The 25,816-nt window shown below is 45.8% G+C and overlaps 1 protein-coding gene across 1 annotated transcript in view; it reads left to right on the top strand.

The window, feature by feature from the left end:
* Nucleotides 1–25,816, top strand: part of LOC118375080 (phosphofurin acidic cluster sorting protein 1-like) — a 55,377-nt gene that overhangs the window by 11,802 nt on the left and 17,759 nt on the right. The window contains exons 2-8 of the mRNA XM_052459961.1: nt 18,196–18,280; nt 18,713–18,802; nt 19,675–19,800; nt 20,933–21,077; nt 21,222–21,313; nt 21,717–21,794; nt 23,038–23,097. Of these exons, the coding sequence (XP_052315921.1) occupies nt 18,196–18,280; nt 18,713–18,802; nt 19,675–19,800; nt 20,933–21,077; nt 21,222–21,313; nt 21,717–21,794; nt 23,038–23,097 (676 nt within the window). The remainder of the gene's footprint in view (nt 1–18,195; nt 18,281–18,712; nt 18,803–19,674; nt 19,801–20,932; nt 21,078–21,221; nt 21,314–21,716; nt 21,795–23,037; nt 23,098–25,816) is intronic.

Here is a 25,816-nt window from a genome sequence, read left to right as displayed (position 1 = left end):
AGCAAAGTTGTGATGTCCGATCAGTTCTATGATTTACAGTACTAGTTAAAAGTTTGGACACACCTACTCATTCAAGTTTTTATCTTTATATATATATATATATTACAATTTTCTACATTGTAGAATAATAGTGAAGACATCAACTATGAAGTAACACATATGGAATCATTTTGAAACCAATATTTTTTTCAACAAATCAAAATATATTTTATATTTGAGATAGCCACCCTTTGCCTTGATGACCGCTTTGCACACTCTTGGCATTCTCTCAACCAGCTTCACCTGGAATGCTTTTCCGACAGTCTTGAAGGTGTTCCCACACGCTGAGCACTTTTGTTGGCTGCTTTTCCTTAACTCTGCCGGTCCAACTCATCCCAAACCATCTCAATTGATTTGTGGTCAGGTGATTGTGGAGGCCAGGTCATCTGATGCAGCACTCCATCACTCTCCTTCTTGATCAAATAGCTCTTATACAGCCTGGAGGTGTGTTGGTTCATTGTCCTGTTGAAAAACAAATGATAGTCCCGTTAAGCACAAACCAGATGGGATGGTAGATCACCCATTCACCTACTCTGTGTCTCACAAAGACACGGCGATTGGAAGTAAAAATCTCAAATTTGGACTCCTCAGCCCAAAGGACATATTTTCACAGGTCTAATGTCCATTGCATGTGTTTCTTGGCCCAAGCAAGTCTCTTATTTTTATTGGTGTCCCTTAGTAGTGGTTTCTTTGCAGCAATTCGACCATGAAGGACTGATTCACGCAGTCCCCTCTGAACAGTTGATGTTGAGACGTGTCTGTTACTTGAACTCTGTGAAGCATTTATTTGGGCTGCAATTTCTGAGGCTGGTAACTTTTTCATGAACTTGTCCTCTGCAGCAGAGGTAACCTCTGGGTCTTCCTATCCTGTGGCGGTCCCCATGAGAGCCAGTTTCATCATAGCGCTTGATTGTTTTTGTGACTGTTCTTGACGAAACTTTCAAGAAGACACACCTGTTAATTGAAATGCATTCCAGGTGACTACCTCAAGAAGCTGGTTGAGAGAATGCCAAGCGTGTGCAAAGCTGTCAAAGGCAAAGGGTAGCTACTTTGAAGAATCTCAAATAGAAAATATATTTTGATTGGTTTATCACTTTCTGGTTACTACGTGATTCCACATGTTATTTCATAGTTTTGATGTCTTGACTATTATTCTACAATGTAGAAATAAATAATAAACCTGGAATGAGTGGTCCTGTGGTTAGCTGTTGTGCTCCTGCTGCTAATGTTCCAACTTTAATTCAGTGAGAGACGTGCCCAACACTTACAGAGGGGGGGAGACTATATTCTTCAATCAGCTATTTTATTTAACCTGTGTGTCTGTGTGTGTGAGAGAGAACCTTGCTCGTGTCTGGTCATTCACAGAGTTGACCTCTACGAGTGAAGGACCTACAATGCAATACATATTTTGCAGCACTTCATCCTGATTTAAAACAAATATGTATCAGTGGTTGGAGAGAGCCTGTGTGTTGCCGTTTGTGTGGTTTTACTGCAGGCGTCTGACTGCGCCCAACAGATTGCGCAAATACGGGGCAACGGAGGGTGGCGGAAACGATTGGGGGGGGGTTGTAGAGTGAGGGAGGCCGATTATTGCTTTTTCCCCGCAGAGAAAGCGAAAGGGGGAGGGAAGGTTCTTTCTCTCTCTGTAGACTAGTAGCTCAGTAAGCAGCACCTATTTATTTTTGCCTGCTCTCTGTCACACACCTGCTGTTGCCACCGCGGCTCTAGGTTGTTATTGCCACGGGCAGCATAACAACACTTCTCGCCGCCGCCACCACCACCACTGCACAAGACAAAGTAGGCTGTTCTGAAGCTGCTTTGCCACTTCTTCTCGCCACGTCACGGTCCAACCAAGGTGACGTGTGAAACCAGGAGTGAAGCAGTGCGAGGCAACGGAATATCGTCAAACAGCCGTGGAGAGAAATTGAATTCAGTAGCAAAGTATGTAAAAGGTGTTCAGGTTAAACAAGGCACCAGTAAACATGACCCCCTTTTGGACCAATTAGTGGCAACAATTTAAGCTCAGTTTGGAATTTCAGTTGATTGCTGTAGCGTCCCCCTTCAGCCAATCAGTGTCATGTTGTACATTCCAGATCTCTATGGCATGATGCATCATTCACCCAAGTTTAGTCAAAATGGGGCCAGTTGTCTCTGCGATATCTCCTGTGACTTACGCACGTACTAACATGCGTACGTATGAACGGACAGAGACGGATCCATAGTCCCCCCCGATTTTCGTCACGGGGGACAAAAACGAGCCCATTTCAGCTTGGCTAAGAAGTTCGAAGCGGCCATTTTTAAGCGTTTCTCTGCCTCTTGTCAGAGGTGCAGTTTGGACAGAGCACAGCTTGACTATGGACACTGCCTTTTCACTTGCTGTTTTCTCTTCCTTAGGAAGACTTAAAAACCGAACGAGTCTGTTTTAAATGTATTCGCATCGTTCTCACACTGTCGCTATATAATTGATATTTCGTCAAGTTAAAGGAATAATCCACTCAAACTATCTTTTGGTATTTTGTCTTCACTATTCCACTCTTCACTGTTGATACAGTCCCACAGTGTTAAGGTCTAGGAAGTTTCGGTTGTGTTGACGTCGGGACATTTTTAAATTAGAATTTCCCACCGAGATTAGAATTGGATAAGAGCTCTGTCTTTCTCCAGAAGTGGAGCGTACAGCCACATGTACTGTGCAGACTAACTTCCTCCTCCAGGGACCCCTCTCTCTCGCTCTCTCTCTCTCTCGACTACCGCAGTTTCTCTACCGACTGTCTGTGACGAGCGCAGGAAGAGAAACGGAGGTTTGTCATGACCTTTTGTTAGACTTGCTGTGGCGGAGGGAGAAACCCATAGAAACGCACACCGTGGAGGACGTACTTCTGCACTGCCTTCAGATTAACTATGAGCCAGAACACACACGCACTCAGTCATGCATTCATATTGTGGAAAGTGCACATGAATACATATTACTTATAACCCACTTTGACCAATACCCCCCCCACCTCCCCCACACACACACACACTGATAGAAGCATCCAGGGACATTTAAAGGAATGCGCTGGCAGTTTGATGTGATTGAGAGCTAGTTCATACACACAGACACCACACAGACAGGGGGGTGTTGAGAGAGGGGGAGGATGGGAGAGCAGGGGTGGGGGAGGGGGAGAGGAAGGGGTGGAGAGGGGTTGTGGGGTGGGCGGAGAGCAGGGGACGGTGGGGAGAGGACAGAGCGCGGGGGAGGGAGAGAGCAGAGGAGGAAGAGCATGGGAGATGGGTGTGAGAGAGCGGGGGGCAGAGAGTGGGGAGATGGGGTGGGGGAGTGGGGGAGAGAGCGGGGGGTGGTGGGGGAGCGTGGGAAGGAGGAGAGCTGGGGAGAGTTGGGGAGATGGGGGGTGATCGGGAGAGAGGGGAAAATGGGTGGCGGGGGGCGTGGGGGGAAGGAGAGCTGGGGGGGAGATGGGGGGGGGATGGAGGGTGCAGGAGACCTGGGTGGAGAAAGTTGGGGAGATGAGAGAGCAGGGAGAGGAGTGGGAGGGAGAGAGAGCAGGGTAGAGGGTGGGGGGGCATGGGGAGGAGGGAGAGAGAGCGGGGAAAATGGGGGGAAGACCTGGGGGGAGTAAGTTGGAGGGGGGGTGTGACAGCAGGGGAGAGAGGGGGAAGAAGGAAGGAGGGAGGGGAGACCATGGGAGAAGGGAGAGGGAGCAAGGGGCAGGGAGGGGGGGGGGAGAGCAGGAGAGAGGGCTGGGGAGAGGGATTAGGGGAAAGGCTGGGGGAGAGAGGGAGGGATGGAGGGCAGGAGGGAGATGAGAGGTGGATGAAGTTGGATGGAGTGAAGCAGAGGCTCTATCGGATGACAGAGGGAGAGAATTAAGGAATGAAAGTGTGGAATGAAAAAGCCTTGAGATGAAAGGAGAGCGAGGGAAGGAGAGAGATTGTCGTTTTCATTGGCAGGCGGAGGCAGTGGTCCCCGGCTCATGTTGCCGTGGGCGATAAGAATTTGGGAAATGGAGAAACATGACAATGACACCCGACGAGACAATAGGATGAGACATGAAGCCAGCCACATACAAACACACACAGTATGGACACTGCTGCTGGGCCTCAAGCTGCTGGGCCTCGAGCTGCTGGGCCGTTACACACAGACACACAAAATGGAGAAGCGAAATGCCACGGGAGGAAGAGAGACTGGCAGATCGGGACGTCTTCGTTTGGCGCCTAATCTCCCTTGGCGGAGCGTATCATAATGTCTCTTTTGTCGTAGAATAGATTGAAATATCCACGGCGAGAATACACCAGCTGCTTTAACGGGAGCAATAACCCATAAGGCACTTGTCGTGCATAGCGCTCCAAGCGCTCTGAAAAAAAAATTAATAATAATCATAATGGTTCCAACGTCAGACGAGACGATTTAGGATGACACGGAGGAAGATGACTTTTCATCATATTATGACACAATATCATTATACTTTTATTGAAGTGATGTCATTCTGCATTTGGGGATACCTCGACTTTTATTGGGGCTGTGGGTTAACCTGGTCAGGATCCGTGAGCGGCGTTACGTGAGTACAGACAGAGGGGGGGAGGGGGGACAGAAAGCCAAGCAGACAGAACAGGAACATGCACTCACTCGGCATTAAGTTTTCAGAAGCTTCGGGATCATTTTAGGGGAACTGGGTGCGTTAGAGCAGATTTGCAAGGACCTCAACATCAGTCACTGTCGGCAGGCAGGCTCGGTAGAGGCAGACAGGTCAACAGACGGACAGAGAGACTGTAGACCGGCAGAAGGACACTCAGACGAGCAGTATAGTGGGTGGGCTCAGCAGTGTCTCTGTTAAAACTAATGAGAATCAGCTCGGATCGGATCAATACTGACTGACTGTGCTAAAAGCTGCTGTTCTCTCTCCGTCTCTCACTCTTCATCTCGTTGTCTCTCTGTCTCGTTCATCTCTCTCTCTTTCTCCTCTTTGTCTGCCTCTCTCTCTCTCTCTCTCTCCTTTCTTTCCATATCTTTGTCTTTCTGTGGTTCTTTCTTTCTCCCTGTATTTCTGTATCCCTCCCTCTCTCTCCTCCATCTCCCTCTCTCTCTATCTCATTCTCCTTACTCTCTTATCTTCTCTCTCTCTCAAGCTCTCGAGCTTTCTCTCCCGTCTCGTTCTCCCCTCTTTCCATCTTTCCCACCCGTCTCTCTCTCCATCTATTTCTCCATCTCTCACTGGGCTAACAGCAGAGTCACAACCCAGTCTGGGTGCAACCAAGCGTACTTGCATACTGATCAGCACCGCTGTCATTATCTGCTTTGTGTGTGTGTGTGTGTGGGGTGTCTCTGTGTTCATTTATTGGCTTGTAGCGATCCATACCAAGCAGAGAGGAAGCAGCCACCGTCTTTCCATACAGTACCAGTCAAAGGTTCAGACACACCTACTCACTCCGGGGTTTTTCTTTATTTTTTGACTATTTTCTACATTGTAGAATAATAGTGATGACATCACAACTATGAAAGAACACACATGGAATCATGTAGTAACTAAAAAAGTGTTAAACAAATCCAAATATAATTTATATTTGAGCTTCTTCCAAGTAGTCACCCTTTGCCATGATGACAGCTTTGCACACTCTTGGCATTCTCTCAACCAGCTTCATGAGCTAGTCACATGGAATGCATTTCAATTAACAGATGTGCTTTGTTAACCTTATTTATGGAATTTCTCTCCTTATTGCTTTTGAGCTAATCAGTTGTGTTGTGATAAGGTAGGGGTGGTATACAGATAGCCCTATTTGGTAAAATACCATATTCCATATTATTGCAAGAACAGCTCAAATAAGCAAAGAGAAACGACAGTCCATCATTACTTTTAAGACATGAAGGTCAGTCATGTCAAAAACCATCGAGTGCTATGATGAAACTGACTCTCATGAGGACTGCCACAGTAAAGGAAGGCCCAGCGTTACCTCTGCTGCAGAGGATAAGTTCATTAGCGTTACCAGCCATCTTAATTTTTTTAAATGTACCTTTATTTAACTAGGCAAGTCAGTTAAGAATGGCCTAGGAACAGTGGGTTAACTGCCCTTTCATGGGCAGAAGGACAGATTTGTACCTTGTCAGCTCGGGGATTTGAACTTGCAACCTTTCAGTTACTAGTCCAACGCTCTAACCACTAGGCTACCCTGCCGCCCCCGCTCTGAAATTTCCAGCCTAATAAATGCTTCACAGAGTTCATGTAACAGACACATCTCAACATGAACTGTTCAGAGGAGACTGCGTGAGCCAATTGTCGAATTGCTGCAAAGAAACCACTACTAAACCACTACTAAAGGACACCAATAATAAGAAGAGACTTACTTGGGCTAAGAAACATGAGCAATGGACCTTAGACCAGTGGAAATCTGTCCTTTGGTCTGGAGTTTAAATTTGAGATTTTTGGTTCCAAATTCTGTGCCTTCGTGAGACGCGGAGTAAGTGAACGGATGCTCTCCCCACATGTGTGGTTCCCACCGTGAAGCATGGAGGAGGAAGTGTGTTGGTGAGGGAGTGCTTTGCTGGTGACACTGTATGTGAGTTATTTAGAATTCAAGGCACGCTTAACCAGCATGGCTACCGCAGCATTTTGCAGCGACACGCCATCCCACCCGGTTTGCGCTTAATGGGGTCTATCATTTGTTTATCAACAGGACTATGACCCAACACACCTCCAGGCTGTGGAAGGGCTATTTGATCAAGAAGGAGAGCGATAGAGTGCTGCATCAGAAAATAGTCAAAATAAAGAAAAACCCTTGAATGAGTAGTTGTGTCCAAACCTTCAACTGGTCCTGTAAATCCTTCCATAGTTAGTCTGTTTTTCACTGCAGGTGTTAGACAAATATTGATAAGATCCCAATTGCCAGGGCCTGCCCATCTCCCCAGCCCACCTGCTGCTAGGCTAACCGCTAATGCTGCTAATGCTACATCAGCAACATTTACCATGAGGTATTTTATAATACATTTTAAAGTGTGTGTGTGTGTTATTGGTTGGTAAAGTCAGCTATGACGTGTTTATGAATGCTTCTAGTAGTATTTGAGTAGAGTAGACTATATGAATGCTCATAGGTGTGTTACAAATGCTTACAAGCTAGTGTTATAGTGTACGGATAGATCCCTTGTCCCTCTGTAGTCTGGCTGTCGGTGTGTCTCACTGCTGCTGTGAGACGCATGCTAATCGCTAAAACCCTGCCAGCAGGACGCTACACACACACACACACACACACACACACACACACACATTCTCTAGAGCTGGATGATAAATTGCCTGAATTGGTATGATAGATAGAGCGAGAAGTTTATGACATTAATGTGCTCCACCGTAAATCATTTTGCATTATCCTTTTAAACTACTACTAGTTTGATGGTTGTTGCCATCATTTATCCCGTTAACAATCAGCCATATTAGCAGACGTATTTCCTTTCAAACTTCACATTTCTCTAGTTTAGGCTACTTGTTGTAATGAACGATATCAGGAACAAAAGCCTGCGGTAGGTGATCAGTATGGTCTGTATCAATCATTTTTGGTTAATCTTTCCAGCTCTAACAACACACACACACACACACACGTTATGTTTTTCTATCCTTGTTGGGACCTACAATGAATTTCCATTCAAAATCCTGTTTTCCCTAAACCTTACTTCTAAACCTAACCAGTTACCACCCTAACTGCCACCATAAACCTAACCACTGAGCTTGAAATATTCTTTGTCCTCATGGGGATGTGGGAAAAGTCCCCACAAGGGAGAATTCTTCTTATTTTTACTGTCCTTTAAAATCCATTTGGGGATTTTAGGTCCCCACAAGGATAGAAGAACTAACCCACACACACAGTGTGCACGTAACAAATACACACACATAATCCCAATTCCACACACACACACACCACACACACACACACACACACACACACACACACACACACAGAGCTTCTCTGTCCTAGTTACAACAGACAGTGTGAAGCGCTATTACTAATCCCCGATACCTACACGGTCAAAAATAACAAAACCCATTGATGGGTGACTGCTGGTTTCCCTCAACCCAGGGTTTCTGTTAGGAAAATGTGGCACGGGACATTTGACCGGCAGCACTTCAATTTCCGGGACATTTTGAGAAGTTCACCGAACCCAAATGCATTGGGTGCGTAACCTGATAAGGGCGTCCAGCCACGGTGCTCAGAATGACAGACTTCAGATTATTAGATTATTGTATATTAACAGAACATGGAAGTCCAGGATGCAACGATGTGCGGTGTCCTAATATTGATGCGCACTCTGACGTGAGAGTAACTGTCCACATTTTGCTTTTCCACCTCTAAAAAAAAAAAGACGAGTAACGAACGGCAAAATCACGAGACTATCCCCCTATAGTAGACCTATTCTATTGGTTAGTATGTCGAGAAAGAAATGGCCTAATTCCAAACAGATTCAGGACAGTTGTGGGAGGATCGATCCCAAATTCATACAACCAGTAAACCTAAGCTACATAAAATATGTAAAAACGTTGACCCAACGAGTCTGATGCAGCACTATTGAACGTTTAGCTTAAAAAGTTGATCACCTATTATTTCTTCACATTATAAGCCCAACAATGCGCACAAAGGCAGTAGGTTATGCACAAAGTTCGTTCCACAATGCAACTAGTGGGAGAACACCATTGTCAAAAGCGCACCCCACATGCAAGCGACAGAGATGAAAATATCCGTTAGAATTTTTAAAGAGGAGAGGTCTAATATGCAACAATTACCATGGGTTGCTACTATGACAAGGATTGTGCCTTTGGCTACTGGACAATGAAAGAAAGTTTATATAAAATAATTGCCTCCACGGATATGGTCTGAGGCTACTTTGAAGCAAGGCCTCATAGGCCTCATGTGTAGTAAAACTTCCAGGTTTCAAACAATGAAGTATATGTTTTCAAAATGCATACTGCCTCCAGCACATTGCAAGGTGAACAAGATGGCGCCGGAGAACAAGGCTGAAGTTTTACGTATTCCTGACCAATTGTTTTTTTTTGCGTTGTTTTTAACTTATTTTTTAAAACTTTGTACATAATATTGCTGCTACCGTCTCTTACGACCGAAAAAGAACTTCTGGGCATCAGAACTGCAATTACTCACCACGGACTGGCAGAATCTGTTTTTTTCCGTTAACGAGTCCAACGTGAATGATCGACTGCTTTCCCGGGAACAGGCCCAGATCCCCATCATTTGCTTGAAGAGAAGGTGGAGGAAACGGGGCCAGAGGGCAGGCTGCCTTCTGAGAATTCATAGGCGATCAAATAAACCCCCACTTCCTTCCATTCTGCTAGTAAATGTGCTATCTTTGGAAAATAAAATTGAAGATTAAATTGAAGATTAAACGACCAAAACGGTGATATCCTATGCTTCACGGAGTCGTGGCTGTGCGAGGTAGCGTATCTCATGATAAGCTGTAGACCACAATATCGCCCAAGAGTTTATCGGTATTTTTCGTAGCTGTCTTACATACCACCACAGACTGAGGCTAAAGACTAAAAACTAAGAGACTAAAAACTGCACTCAATGAGCTGTCTATGAACAGTCTATGACTGGGGTGGCTGGAGTCTGACAATTCTAGGGCCTTCCTCTGACACAGCTTGGTATAGAGGTCCTGGATGGCAAGAAGCTTGGCCTCAGTGATGTACTGGGCCTTTCGCACTACCCTCTGTAGTGCCTTGCGGTTGGAGACCGAGCAGTTGCCATACCAGGCAGTGATGCAATCAGTCTCGATGGTGCAGCTATAAAACCTTTTTGAGGATCTGAGGACCTATGACAAATCCTTTCAGTCTCCAGAGGGTGAATAGGTTTTGTCGTGCCCGCTTCACGACTGTCATGGTGTGCTTGGACCATTCTAGTTTGATGTGGACACCAAGGAACTTGAAGCTCTCAACCTGCTCCACTGCAGCCCAGTCGATGAGAATGGGGGCGTGCGTGGTCCTCTTTTTCCTGTAGTCCTTTGTCTTGATCACTTTGAGGGAGAGGTTGTTGTCCTGGCACCACACGGTCAGGTCTCTGACCTCCTCCCTATAGGCTGTCTGGTCGTTGTCGGTGATGGTGTTGGAGTCGTGCCTGGCCGTGCAGTGCAGTCATGAGTGAACAGGGAGTACAGGAGGGGACTGAGGATGCACCCCCTGAGAGGCCCCTGTGTTGATGATCAGTGTGGGGGATGTGTTGTTACCTACCCTTACCACTTGGGGGCTGCCCGTCAGGAAGCCCAGGATCCAGTTGCGGAGGAAGGTGTTACACCGCTACTACTCTGTTAACATCTATGCGTAGTCACTTTAATAACTCGACCTACATGTGCATATTACCTCAAATAACTGGTGTCCCCGCACATTGACTCTGTACCGGTGCCCCCCTTTACACATAGTCTCGCTATGTTATTTTACTGCTGCTCTTTAATTACTTGTTACTTTTAATTCTTATAGTTATATGATTTTTATTTTTTAACTTCATTGTTGGTTAGGGGCTCGTGAGTAAGCATTTCACTGTGAGGTCTACACCGGTTGTGTTCGGCGTATCTGTGTGCTGTACGCATGATAAATAACTAATATACTGTACACTCTCGCAAAATTTTAAAAGCATAATTTTCGCAATGGGATTGATTCTTCTTCTCCTGGACAATTGTCCGGTGACAATTTTAGTTATTGGCTTTAAAAAAATACAAATAAATGGGCCAAAAGCCGTCTATTTCTGGCCAACGGAAACCCCATCTCAACCATAACCAGCGATGACAGTTTCTCTCTGTTCGACTGTACGTCTAGCGAAGATGGTCCCTGTTTCTCTTTGACCACTACACAACCAATCATGACTAACCTGGTCTAAACGGAATTGCAACAACCAATCACGACCAACCTGGTATAAACGGAATTGCAACTCAACCAATCACGACCAACCTGGTCTAAACGGAATTGCAACTCAACCAATCACGACCAACCGGGTCTAAACGGAATTGCAACTCAACCAATCACGACCAACCGGGTCTAAACGGAATTGCAACACAACCAGTGACGATGTCTTTGTCTAAACTGAGCTCATCTGCTTTTCATTTGACGAATCCCAGAATACAGGAGGATTCGGTTGGAAATGTACTGTACTAAATATGTAATCTGTGTCCTTACAGGAAAACGCTACATTGTGTTTATGCCGAGGTTTATACAGTTCTCTTAACAACAATAACATAGACGTTCATCTCCACAGTGTGTCTCCCTTGGTAGTCACTGGTCACCCTACACTCCAACGGTTCTATTTTAAGACTGTCAGTTTCCCTTTGAAATGGCTCAGAACCAGGGCTATATAAATACTTTTTTTTCATGTCCTCTTTCCGCCCTCCTTCTCCTCCCTCCTCCTTTCTCTTATCTCCCTCCCTCCCCCATGCCGATTTGAAGGAGCCTTACTGTAAGGTGTGTGTGTGTGTGTGTGAGAAGGATTGAAGGGTGGTAGGGGAACCGATGGCTTAAATCCTCACATGGTGCCCTTTCTGATATTTCAACCCACCCCAAGAGGCTTTTGGGTAAGCTCTACCCCTTTGGGGGGGCCACACCAAAGGCACCAGGCAACGGTACACCAGCACACGACCACGAGTCTGAGGTAGAGGTCGACCGAATATGGTTATTCAACGCTGATACAAATTATTGGAGGACCATACCGATTAATCAGATGATTTTTATGTAGGTAGGTAGGTATAATTACAACAATACTGAATGAACACTTTTTAACTTTTAATATAATACACATAAAATCTATTCTCAAATAATGAAAAATGTTAAAATTGGTTGAAATAATGCAAAAACGGTGTTGGAGAAGAAAGTGAAAGTGCAGTATGTGCAATTTATAGGACTATTTCTCACTATATAATTTGTATTTCATATACCTTTGACAATTGGATGTTGTTATAGGCACTATAGTATTGCCAGCCTAATCTCGGGAGTTGATAGGCTCGAATACATAACCAGTGCTGTGCTTCAAGCATTGCGAAGTGCTGCCGGCAAACGCAGGAAAGTGCTGTTTGAATGAATGCTTACGAGCCTGCTGCTGCCTACCACCGCTCAGTCAGACTGCTCTATCAAAGATCAAATCATAGACATAATTACAATATAATAAACACACAGAAATACGAGCCTTAGATCATTAATTTGGTAGAATCAGGGAACTATCATTTTGAGAGAGAGTTTATTCTTTGAGTGAAATACGGAACTGTTCTGTATTTTATCGAACGGGTGACAACCCCAAGTCTAAAAATTTCTGTTACATTGCACAACCTTCAGTGTTATGTCATAATTATGTAAAATTCTGGCAAATTAGTTACGGTCTTTATAGGAAGAAAACGTCTTCACACAGTTCGCAACGAGCCATGGGGCCCAAACTGCTGCATATACCCTGACTCTGCTTGCACTGAACGCAAGAGAAGTGACACAATTTCCCTAGTTAATATTGCCTGCTAACATGAATTTCTTTTAACTAAATATGCAGGTTTAAAAAAATATATACTTGTGTATTGATTTTAAGAAAGGCTTTGATGTTTATGGATAGGTAAGTTGGTGCAACGATTGTGCTTTTGTTAAATCATCACCCGTTTGGAGAAGTAGGCGGTGATTTCAATAATAAATTGCAGGCACCGCATTGATTATATGCAACGCAGGACAAGCTAGTTAAACTAGTAATATCATCAACCGTGTGTAGTTAACTAGTGATTATGTTAAGATTGATTGATTTTTTTTTTTTTTAATAAGATAAGTTGCTCGCTAGCAATAAACTTAACTTTGCTCCATTCTGCACTCGCATAACAGGTGGTCAGCCTGCCACGGATTGCAATGTAATCGGCCATAATTGGCGTCCAAAAATGCAGATTACCGATTGTTATGAAAACTGGATATCGGCCATGCCGATTAATCGGTCAACCTCTAGTCTGAGGGTAGTAGTTGAGTTTGAAGCCTGAGTGTAACAAATACACCCATACTGTATAAAGGGAATAGGTTACCATTTTGGATTGAGAGTATTAAGTGACTCTGGACAGGTGACAAATAACTAGACATGGTATAGAAGGCTGGCCGCCATACAGACACGCAGTGATGTTTGTTATGAAACTGCTGGTTGGAAGCAGTGTGTGTATGTATGTGTTTGTGCAGTTGATTAGTATTTTCTGTCCTTGGTATAGAATAGCTGTATGTGTGTGTGAGTGCCTGGTAGTAATGAGGTGTGTGTGAGAGAAGAGGGAATGTCAAAGAAGAGCTGGAGGGGAGAGGGAATGAGTTAAAGGAGTGGGGGACTCGAACTCTTACTGACAATGACTCCCTGCCTTAGTCCTGATCAACGAACCACTACCTCTGAGGAGAAACGGAGAGGGGAGGTTTCCTGAAGGTCAGCTAGAACGATTGAGGAAATGCACAAGAGGGAAGTTGAAAGGTGGGGAGGTGTGCAATCATGTGTCTCGGACGCAGCTTGCTTGTATGACACAGCAAGGTTACAAGTCCCATGATGGTCTCTGTTACCAAGGGAACCACATTGCAACTGCCTCTTAAAGCTGCAGTCGGGTATTTATCCCCTCCAACAGCCGTGATATCACAGTTTCGTCCCATATTCATTCCTTTCTCTACTAGAAGCCATGGTGGGGAATGTATGCAAAGGTTTTTGTATCGTAGTTGGCGAGCCCCTATTTCACTGCTGGCACTTAGATCATATTGACACGCGCTTCAAACGTCAAAATAGGCGATTTTATGTTGTTGCAGACAGATGCCGAAGACGTAAGAATAAATGTCAGTGAGAGGAGCGATTGGATTAGCATTCATTTAGCTGTTGGCTGTTTTGGAACAGTAGGATCGACTGTAGTACGTGTCACCATTTTTTGAATATGCTATTTTGTGAAGGTGCCATGGTATTTTTCTGTGGTATTTCAACAGGCAGGGGGCTAAATGTTTGCCGTGTGACTAACACTCCCGACACACTCTCACAGATTGGTACCATTTTATGACAGACAGGGATTCTTTGTGTTTTTACAAGTCTTGTCTGACCCTTGTGTAGAGAGAGAGAGAGCATGTAAAAAGAGAGAGGAAGGTAGAGAGACCGAGAGAGATGGGGGAGGGAGAACGACGCGGAGAGACAGACCATTGTAAATACATCCCATATGTTTATTTATTTCCCCTTTTTTGTAATTGAACTATTTGCCCATTTGTTACAACGCTGTGTGTAGACATATGACATTTGAAATGTCTCCTATTTTTTGGAACTTCTGCGAGTGTGATGTTGACTGTAAACTTTTTATTGTTTCACTTTTTTGTTTATGATCTACTTCATTTGCTCTGGCAATATTAGCATATGTTTCCCATGCCAATAAAGCCCTTGAATTGAATTGTGAGAGAGCGAGAGGGGGGGGGGGAGACGGCGTTTATAGCTGGGGTTTATGATAGCAGTGAGTGATGTCTCTGTCAGGTCGAGGCCTCATAAAGAGACGGGCAGTCAATGAGAGAGGTAGACATTATTATCTCAGCCTAGCAGAGCGCGGGAGGGAGCTGTGCTAGTAAAGGTTACTGGGCCTGTAGTCACAAAGTAACTCCGAGTAGGAGTGCTGATCTAGGCTCAATTTAGCCTTTTATTTAAAAAAAAAAAAAAAATTTTAATCATAAATTAATAAGATTATACGGCCAGAGAGGACCTGATCCGAGATCAGCATTCCTACCGTACTCAGACACTTTGTGAATACGGTCAGGCACTGGACAGTCGGGCAGACTTGCTCTCCATTCAAGATACTTTATTATAAACTTGGCTTACGAGTGTTTATTTGTTTCGGGCAGTCTCTTCTAATAAATGTAGGTGTTCGGAGGTACTTTATATGAGTAATTAATGGAAATGTTTCATGATACCCCTAAAGTGATTATGAATATTCACATGTAACAAATTCCTGTATGGAAATGTGGACCATATAAGTCAATTAAAACGATTTGACAGGTAGCACCATGTCCTTGACGACCGACCTTGTCATCCCGAATCCTTCATCACGTTTCTTTGAATAAATGCTTTGAACACACGGATCAACAACTTTCAGCACAATGGGGAACGTCTGGTGTTATTAAGTTCTGGATCGTGTTTTCTACTCCAGACATTTCTCTCCTCTGGGATTCCCGTGGTAAACCCTGACCTCTTGTCCATATCAGCGTTATTACCTCACCAATGGAAGGAAGCCAGGCCGTCTGTAACCAGCGGTATGATTTTCAATACGCCACTGTTTATAACTAAACCGTAAGTTGAGTATAACTATGACATCTAAGATGTGTCATTCTATCCAGTTTAGGGCTCCGGCTGTGCATTTGGTTTGTTAACTTGTTAGTGGCTAGATGTCAAGATCAAACTTCTTGGTTACTGCAGAGATATTCAATCCCCTCCTGGATCAAGATCCCTGTTGCCTAAATAGTTTTGTGTGTAAAAATAATAATAGTGCCCCCTGTGTGCACTTCCGGTAATACCGTATATCCCGGTATGGTACAGAAATGGTATGAAAATCTTACCCCCAAGGGGCAAGTTTTACCCCTTACCCACAAGGGGCTAGATTGAACCCTTGCCCACAAGGGGCTAGATTGACCCCTTACCCACAAGGGGCTAGATTGACCCCTTGCCCACAAGGGGCTAGATTGACCCCTTGCCCACAAGGGGCTAGATTGACCCCTTGCCCACAAGGGGCTAGATTGACCCCTTGCCCACAAGGGGCTAGATTGACCCCTTGCCCACAAGGGGCTAGATTGACCCCTTGCCCACAAGGGGATAGATCTACTAGAATGGTTTGGATCTTTTCCACCTAACCTGTCAGAGGGCAAGTTGTTGTCTTGAAAAGCTGACACTTGGCATCAGTGACTAGGGCCTGGTTTCAATGATGGACTCTTTTGGCATAGAGGAACTACGTCCCTGCCTTAGTCTCTACTTTATCAGCTTGAATAAAATACAATATGGTAGCTACTAAGATGCAGGTCAGAGGTTATTTTTAATGAGTGCATTTCACAAGAGGCTTAAAAATATATATTTAAGTTAACAAATTCTTATTTACAATGATGGCCCAGGAACAGCGGGTTAACTGCCTTGTTCAGGGGCAGAATGACAGGTTTTTACCTTGTCAGCTCGGGGATTCGATCCAGCAACCTTTCGGTTACTGGCCCAACGCTCTTAACCACTAGGTTACCCGCCGCCCCAGTTTGTGTTAACTAACTTCACTAAAACCACTGCAAAGGTTTTGCCTGCCAACTTTGGTCTTGAACCGGGACCTTGTAGCAAGTCTGCTTGGTGATTATCTTTTAATTCGTTTTTTTTTTTAGGCAAATTTGTCTGAAGAGGACCCACCCCAGAACATTTCTTTCCCCCCGTTATCAAACTTGCCAAAAGGGTCCATTGAAACCCAGTCACTGTCGCCTAGGGTCTGGGTTTACAAGACTAGGCAAGTTGAAGCTAGTATTACCACATTATCCAATCCTGACTATATCTGGCTTAATGTGACTAGAGGTTAGGGCCTGAGGGTTGGTTTGGAATGGAGCCGACGTTGGTGTCTGTCTTGTCTACTAACTTGTTCTTTATGGCAGTCATGACCCTGCTGTGTCCAGGCCACATTAGCAGAGCAGCGATTAGCCCTGCTGTCTGTCTGTCTTTTATCTCTCCCTATCTCTCTATTATATCTCTTTTCCTCCCCCTGCCCCACTCCCATCCCCTCCCTCCCTACATCTCTCTGCCCAGGCCTGTTTAAGTTGTGTCTCAGAGGCCCCAGATGTGAATAATTCAACACACTGCCCTTCTGGGTTGGACTGTTCAGTTGGTGGGGTGGGGGAGTGGAGGGTCGAGGGGTGGGTGAGGTCTAGTCTCTATTTTCAGTCTTTAACGTAATATTTTGGAAGCAGTAGGTGCGGTTGTGTCTGAGCTGTGCTGTAGGTGTGGTTGTGTCTGAGCTGTGCTGTAGGTGTGGTTGTGTCTGAGCTGTGCTGTAGGTGCGGTTGTGTCTGAGCTGTGCTGTAGGTGCGGTTGTGTCTGAGCTGTGCTGAAGGTGCGGTTGTGTCTGAGCTGTGCTGTAGGTGCGGTTGTGTCTGAGCTGTGCTGTAGGTGCGGTTGTGTCTGAGCTGTGCTGTAGGTGCGGTTGTGTCTGAGCTGTGCTGTAGGTGCGGTTGTGTCTGAGCTGTGCTGTAGGTGCGGTTGTGTCTGAGCTGTGCTGTAGGTGCGGTTGTGTCTGAGCTGTGCTGTGCTGTCGTTTGAGCTGTGCTGTAGGTGCGGTTGTGTCTAAGCTGTGCATCCCACAATAGGTGCACGGTTGTGTCTGAGGTGGATTCAATTTAAGGTGCGGTTGTGTCTGAGGTGCTGTGTCTGAGCTGTGCGGTTGTGTCTGATTTACTGAGCTGTGCTTTAGGTGCGGTTGTGTCTGAGCTGTGCTTTTGTTTGTTTGTTCAACTGTGCTGTGCTGTAGGTGCAATTGAAAAGCTGTGAAAATATGCGGTTGTTCTGTTAGCTGTGCTGTAGGTGCGACAATGTGTCATAACCTAAATGTTAGGTGAACCATTGTGTCTGTGCTGTGTTTTAGGTGCGGTTGTACCTGAGCTGTTGTAGGTGGACGGTGTGTTCTCAAGCTGTGCTGTAGGATGTTGTTGCAGCTTTGCTGTAGGTGCGGTTGTGTCTGAGCTGTGCCTGTCTTATTCCAGGCTGTTTAACCTGACCCTGAAAAAAAGCTGATCATGTTGAAGGTGCTGTGTCAAAGACTGTGCTGTAGGTGCTGTGGTCATGAGCTGTGCAAGGTGCAGGTACTGCCTGAGCCTGAGATCACTATAATACAGCTGTGCTCATTGGGGTTTCTGTAAGCATCCCTCAATTCCATCTCTCCCTGGATTCAATTTCCATCACTAGTCTCTTGTTCTTCTTATACTCTGTTCTCCCCTCTCATTCCTTTTCCCCTCTCATCCATCCACCCCGTCTAATTCTGTTGAAAAATCTGATTGTTTGGACTAATGTGCCATAACCTAAATGTTAGATGAATCATTATGGTAACCAGATCTGGTTTTCTGCCTGCCTTCCTTGTAGTGCCTCCCTGCCTGTTCTCCCTGCCTAGGATGTCCCTGTTTGCAGTGCATTTTGCTCAGTCCCTCCCTCCCTCCTGTCTTATTCCAGGCTGTTTAACCTGACCCTGAAAAAGCTGATCATGTTGAAGGAGCTGGACAAAGACCTCCCTGTGGTCCTCCCTGTCAAACTACAGGTCCCTGCCTGACCCGAGATCACTATAATACACTGTCTCATTGAATTCCCTCAATGCCCAGCATCCCTCCCTCCCTCCATCCCTCCCTCCTCTCCCTCCCTCCCTAGTCTCTTGTTCCCTTCTTATACCCTGTTTTCCCTCCATCCATCCCTCCCTCTGTCTCTGCCTCCCTGATTGTTTGGACCTAGTACGTCAATGCCTCATCTTTAACCCTGCCTCCCCCTGCCTGCCTGCCCCTCCCTCCCTGCCTGCCTCCCTCCCTCCCTCCCTCCCTCCCTCCCTCCCTCCCTCCCTCCCTCCCTCCCTCCCTCCCTCCCTGCCTCCCTCCCTCCCTGCCTCCCTCCCTCCCTGCCTGCCTGCCTGCCTGCCTGCCTCCCTCCCTCCCTCCCTCCTCGACCTCTTTTTATTCCGCTATTCATGATCCTCCCTCAGGGTTCTAAGCGTATCCTGAGGTCCAATGAGATCTTGTTGTCTTCAGCTGGACTGACAGAGACAGACCTTCAGCTCACCTTCTCTCTACAGGTACTACTACTACTGCTATTACAAATACAGTAGGGCTGGCCTTGCAACTGAGACTATTTACATAGGAACGGGGTCACCACTCGCACCTGCGCCCCCAACCAGGTAAAATATTAAAGTGTCCTGGACCTTTTCAGTAAGGGATCCACACCGATATTCTGTACATTGCCCTGATGGAAAAAAAAAAGGCACAGTGATGCCGAAACATGGATGTTTAAAATATATATTTTTAAATGTATTACCCGATGTGTTACTGGGAGGTTACACATTTGGAGTGTGCAAGTCTTTTTTTTGTTTTTCTAGCTTCCAGTTTATTCTCCGTTTTTCAGCACCTCTACACTAAATAATTATCTCTTGTGCCGGTAAATTATTATTATTATTATTATTATTATTATTATTAGTAGTATTTTTTACCACGCAGTCCTCAGCTCTTGGCAGAGTTCATTTATTTTCTCTCTAGGTTTTATTTTATTATCTGTCCCAGAGACATCCGACTGTCCCATTTTAACTGAATCAGAAACGAGTAGTCCGCATCGCTGTGGTACTGCACCACAAACACACAAAAACAGTCCCGTTTTATCGAGGTCAGTTGTTTCTGTACGTGGGTAACGGGGTTATTACAGACTGCAGAACCGGGGTGATTTCATATCTTCAAGTCGGTTGAACTTTCCGTTGAAGGTTGCTGCGGAGCGCTCCGGTCACTGTAGGTTAGTCTGATTTCGGGGGGTTACGAGATGTGCCCTGTCACTACAGAGTCAGAGACCGGTCGCAGAACAGGAACATTACTCAACACTCCGATTCTATATCTGTGTAGTTTATACAGTCTGACGATGAGTCTGTCATGGTTCTCTCTCTGTGTGTGTGTGCCCTCACAGTATCCCCACTTCCTGAAGAGAGACGCCAACAAGCTTCAGATTATGCTGCAGCGTCGCAAACGCTATAAGAACCGAACCATCCTGGGCTACAAGACACTGGCGCTGGGTCACATCAACATGGCTGAGGTACGGCGCTAACCTCTAACCTTTTATTCAACCTTAACCTCTTGTCAACATTATTATTCAATTCCTATTTCATCTCCAATCATCCTTGGTTTAACGTATATTTGATCGATCTTCACCACACCTTTACAAGTCGCACAGAAAGGAAATAGGCTACTGCCCTGAGGGCCATTCTGGCTCAGACGAGGCTACTTACTTTACGTAGATCTACCTTTACAGTAGCTAACAGTTGGTGTTTAAAGTCTATTTTGCCTTTGGCTAACCTCTGTTCAACCTTCATTCAACCAGCTACACCTTTAATCAAGCCTTTAGTAAACCTCAGTGTAGCCACAGCACTCTGTCACAACACTCCATGTCATTCTGACACGCTCTACCCAAAGCTCTGGCAGTGTTTTTGAAGTTTAATAAAAGAACTGCGCTGTAGCTGCTGCATTGTGCGTGTGTGACTGCTGCCTGTGTAATAGGATGTGTAGACTTCATTAACACAGCCAGAGTGTGACCAGACTGCAGAGAGAAGGGGGGAAGAGAGCTGATGCTGTTCTGAACACCAGCCTTTGTACAAAATATGTGGTGATCCCTTTTCGTTTCCCTCTGTTTTCTATTCTCTCTGTCCCGCTCTCTGTCCCGCTCTCTGTCCCGCTCTCTGTCCCGCTCTCTGTCCCGCTCTCTGTCCCGCTCTCTGTCCCGCTCTCTGTCCCGCTCTCTGTCCCGCTCTCTGTCCCGCTCTCTGTCCCGCTCTCTGTCCCGCTCTCTGTCCCGTCTGTCTCTCCCGCTCTCTGTCCCGCTCTCTGTCCCGCTCTCTGTCCCGCTCTCTGTCCCGCTCTCTGTCCCGCTCTCTGTCCCGCTCTCTGTCCCGTCTGTCTGTCTGTCTCGGCCCCTCTCTGTCTCGTCTGTCTGTCTGTCTCGGCCCCTCTCTGTCTCGTCTGTCTGTCTGTCTCGGCCCCTCTCTGTCTCGTCTGTCTGTCTGTCTCGGCCCCTCTCTGTCTCGTCTGTCTCGGTCCCTCTCTGTCTCGTCTGTCTGTCTGTCTCGGTCCCTCTCTGTCTCGTCTGTCTGTCTGTCTCTCTGTGTGCTCCCTTCTATCCCTTTGTCTTCACTCATCTTTCCCCCTGTTTCCATCCCCCCTCCCATGTCCAGGTGATGCAGCATCCCAGTGAGGGGGCCCAGGTGTTGGGGCTCCACAGCCAGTTGAAGGATGCCTCAGTGCCCGTGGCGGAGGTCAGGGTCTACTCCCTCTCCAGCCAGCCCATTGACCACGAGGGACCCAAGGCCAAGATGTCTGGTAAGGGATCTGAGTCTCTGTGTGTGTCTCTCTCTCTCTGCGTTCCATCCCTCTACTCCCTCTTAGACTTTTCGCCTCCTCCCTTCCTAACCATTAATGCTTCCTCTCTCCCTCTCCTTCCCCCTCTATCACCTCTCTCTCCAGATCGTTCTCCAGACATTGATAACTATTCTGAGGAAGAAGAGGAGAGCTACTCATCAGAACAGGAGGGCAGTGACGACCCGATCCACGGCCAGGTGTGTGTGTGTGTGTGTGTGTGTGTGTGTGTGCGCACGCGTCTTTTGTCCTGTCTTGTTTGTGAAGCAGAGATACCTGGAGCCCAAGGGATTTGAAGAGGAGGAGGGAGGGAGGTGATAGTGAGAAGGAGAGGAGAGAAAGCAGCAAACAGACAGAATGAATAGATAAGGAGAGGGGGACATGGCTCGGGGAGGACAGATGAATAGAGTGAATGGAGGTATGGAAGGGGCGAGGAGTGAAGGAGAGGACTAGTGAAAGGATGGCGGGAAGGAGGTCACGGTTGGTAGGGTATAAATAACCTGCTGTGAGTGTGTGTCTCATGCTCTGAATAACTCTCCAATCCTCCCCCCTCTCTCTGTCATCACTCTTTCTCCTCTCCACTTCTCTCTCTCTCTCTGACAGTATCTGTATGATGAAGAGGATGAGGTGAGGAAGAAGAAGCCCCGACGGAAGCTCACCTCCAACGCTTCCATCACTAGAGTGAGAAACCCCTCCCTCCCTCCCTCCCTCCCCCTCCCCCTCCCTCCCTCCCCTCTCCCTCCCTCCCTCCCTCCTCCCTCTCTCTCTCTCTCTCCCTCTCTCCCTCTCTCCTCTCTCTCCCTCTCTCTCCTCTCTCCCTCTCTCTCCTCTCTCTCTCTCTCTCTCTCCCTCTCTCTCTCCCTCTCTCCCTCTCTCCCCCCTCCATTCTCCTGCTCTCAAACCTCCTCTTCTTTACACCTCCCTCTATCCCCCTCTTTTTCCACCCATCCCTCTCTCCACCCATCCCTCTCTCCACCCATCTCTCTCTCCACCCATCCTCTCTCCACCCCATCTCTCTCTCCACCCATCCCTCTCTCCACCCATCCTCTCTCCACCCATCTCTCTCTCCACCCATCCCTCTCTCCACCCCTCTCTCTCTCCACCCCTCTCTCTCTCCACCCCTCTCTCTCTCTCCACCCCTCTCTCTCTCTCCTCCACCTCTCTCTCTCTCTCTCTCCACCCCCTCTCTCTCTCTCCACCCCCTCTCTCTCTCTCTCCACCCCTCTCTCTCTCTCTCTCCCCCCTCTCTCTCTCTCTCTCTCCACCCCCTCTCTCTCTCCATCCCTCTCTCTCTCTCCATCCCTCTCTCTCTCTCCATCCCTCTCTCTCTCTCCACCCCTCTCTTCAGTCAACCTCTCCCTCTATTGTTCTCCCTCCTTTGTCCTTAATTCTGCAATCACTCTGTTCCTCCCGTTCTTCTTCAATGTGTGTAATTACATTTCCCAGGAGGCAAACAGACGATTCTGAAAATATATCCAAACACACACTCCCGCATGCACACACACTCCCGCATGCACACACACACACACACACACACACACACACACACGCGCAGAATGAGGCCATGGCTGCACTAGTCACTATATATGATAGAATACACTGTAAAACACCTGAGCATCATTTGTCTTGGACTGCAGCAGCATCTTAAATGATCTGTTCTCTGGTCAGTTGATATTCATATTCATTCAAGGGTTTGTAGATGGGTCATTTTCAAAAGGCACCGGACGGAAGATAACGGACTGACACGGGTTTCTATAAGAAACGCTTGTTTTCGTTTTCTTTATGGAAAAAAAACAACGTTTTGCGCTAATGAATTTGACTCAGGTCTATAGAGAAATGTGCTGTTGCTTGACAGTTGTCCACGAACTCGATGTTTCTCAGAACACTTAACCCCGAGGGAAAATAATAGTTGTCTCTCTTACAGCAACCAAACATCAAGCAGAAGTTTGTGGCTCTGCTGAAAAGGTTCAAGGTTTCTGATGAGGTAGGCATCTCTCTCTCTCTCGCCTCGTCTCTTGTCTTTCTCTCTCAATTCAATTTTAGGGGCTGGGAAACATATGTTGACATTGCCAAAGCAAGTGAGATGGATAATAAACACAAGTGAAATGCACAGTAAACATTACACTCACAAAAGTTCCAAAAGAATAAAAACATTTCAAATGTGATATTATGTCTATATACAGTGTTTTAATGATGGGAAAATAGTTAAAGTACAAAAGGGAAAATAAATAAACATAAATATGGGTTGTATTTACAGTGGTGTTCTTCACTGGTTGCCCTTTTCTTGTAGCAACAGGTCACACATCTTGCTGCGGTGATGGCGCACTGTGGGATTTCACCCAGTAGATATGGGAGTTTATCAAAATTGGGTTTGTTTTCAAATTCTTTGTGGGTCTGTGTAATCTGAGGGAAACGTGTCTAATAGGGTCATACATTTGACAGGAGGTTAGGAAGTGCAGCTCAGTTTCCACCTCCATGTTGTGGGCACATAGACCTGGCTCTCAAGAGAAGGCAGGCTGCTGTAGACAGCCTGTCTCAATAGCAAGGCTATGCTCACTGAGTTTGTACATAGTCAAAGCTTTCCTGTGTACTGTGCCACTGTGTACTCTCTGGACAAATAGCTTTCTAGCCCTACTGTTATTCTTTCCAATTTGTCAAATGATTCCCTTTTTTTTCATGATTTGGTTGCTGCTAATTGTTTTGTTGTCCTGGGGCTCTGTGGGTTGTGTTTGTGAACAGAGCCCCAGGACCAGCTTGTTTAGGGGACCCATCTCCAGGTTCATCTCTTTGTAGGTGATGGCTTTTTTATGAAAGGTTTGGGAATCACTTCCTTTTAGGTGGTTGTAGAAATTAAGGGTTATTTTTTGTATTTTGATAATTAGCGAATATCTGCCTAATTCTGCTCTGCATGTAGTATTATTATATATTTTTTTTACGTTGTACACTGAGTATATTTTTTTGAAGAGTTCTACATGCATGTCTCCGAATTTGGTGTTTCCCGTTTTGTCAATTCTTGGTTAGTGAGCGGATCCCAGACTTCACAACCATAAAGAGCAATGGGTTCTATAACTGATTCAGGTATTTTTTGCCAGATCCTAATTGGTATGTCAAATGTTATGTTCCTTTTGATAGCATAGAAGGCCCTTCTTGCCTTGTCTCTCTGATCGTTTACAGCTTTGTGGAAGTTACCTGTGGCGCTGATGTTTAGGTTGAGGTATGTATCGTTTTTTGTGTGCTCAACAGTGTCTAGATGGAATATGTATTTGTCGTTCAGGCAACTGGACCTTTTTTGGAACACCATTTTTGTCTGGGCCCTGAGATTTACTCTCAGGGCCCAGGTCTGACAGAATCTGTGCAGAAGATCAAGGTGCTGCTGTAGAGGCCCTCCTTGGTTGGGGACAGAAGCACCAGATCATCAGCAAACTGTAGACCTTTGATTTCAGATTCTAGTAGGGTGAGCCCGAGGGCTGCAGACTGTTCTGGTGCCCTTGCCAATTCGTTGATATGTATGGTGAAGAGGGTGGGGCTTAAGCTGCATCCCTGTCTCACCCCACGGCCCAGAGCAAAGAGAGGTGTTTTTTTTGCCAACTTTAACAGCACACTTGTCACTTGTTGTTTGTGTACATGGATTTTATAGTGTTGGATGTTTTTCCCCCAATACCACGTTCCATCAATTTGAATAGCAGACCCTGATGCCAAATTGAGTCAAACTGTTTTTAAATCATAAAGCATGAGAAGACTTTGCCATTGTTTGTTTTTTTGTTTGTCATTTAGGGTGTGCAGGGTGAATACGTGGTCTGTCGTACAGTAATTTGGTAAAAAGCCAATTTGACATTTATACATTTCCTTAGAGAAAACAATGTAATGAGTGAGTCTGCTGTTAATGATAATGCAGAGGATTTTTCCCAAAGTTGCTGTTGCCCACGGTAGATATGGTGGTCAAATATTTCTCCAGTTTTGTGGATTGGGGTAATCAGTCTTTGGTTCCAAATATTGGGGAAGATGGCAGAGCTGAAGATGATTTTTAAGAATAGTCAATTGGAATTTGTGGTTTGTATATTTTCATTTAATTTAGGATACCTTCAACACCACAGGCCTTTTTGGGTTGGAGGGTTTTTGTCCTCTAGTTCATTCAATATAATTGGATAATCCAGTGGGCTCTGGTAGTCTTTTAATAGTTGATTCTAAGATTTTGTATTTGATCATGTATAATTTTTTGCTGTTCTTTGGTATCGGGCCAAAAAGCCTGGAGTATTGGTTTATCCACACATCTACGTTTTGGATAGATAACTCTTTGTGTGTTGCAATTTTCCCAGAAGTATACTGTATACAGTTTAGGTTTTCTACTGTCAAGTTTACACCTTCACTATTACAGTGAAACATTTTGTGTAAAAGGGATTGAATTTGTTGTTGCCTAATAGTTTTTTTGGTAGGTTTCCACACTACTTTCCTTCCATCTATAGCATTTCTTAATATTATTCAGTTCCTTTGGCTTTGCCTCATGATTGAGTATTGCTCTGTTCAAGTAGACTCGTGATTTTGCTGTGGTCTGACAGGGGTGTCAGTGGGCTGACTGTGAACGCTCTGAGAGACTCTGGGTTGAGGTCAGTGATAAAGTCGGCTACAGTACTACTGCCAAGAGATGGGCTATAGGTGTACCTACCGTAGGAGTCCCCTCGAAGCCTACCATTGACTATGTACAT

The sequence above is a fragment of the Oncorhynchus keta genome, chromosome 13 (assembly GCF_023373465.1).
Source record: "Oncorhynchus keta strain PuntledgeMale-10-30-2019 chromosome 13, Oket_V2, whole genome shotgun sequence".
In the NCBI taxonomy this organism is placed as follows: domain Eukaryota; kingdom Metazoa; phylum Chordata; class Actinopteri; order Salmoniformes; family Salmonidae; genus Oncorhynchus; species Oncorhynchus keta.
Note: the sequence above shows the minus strand (reverse complement) of the source record. Positions and strands in the feature narration are given on the sequence as shown.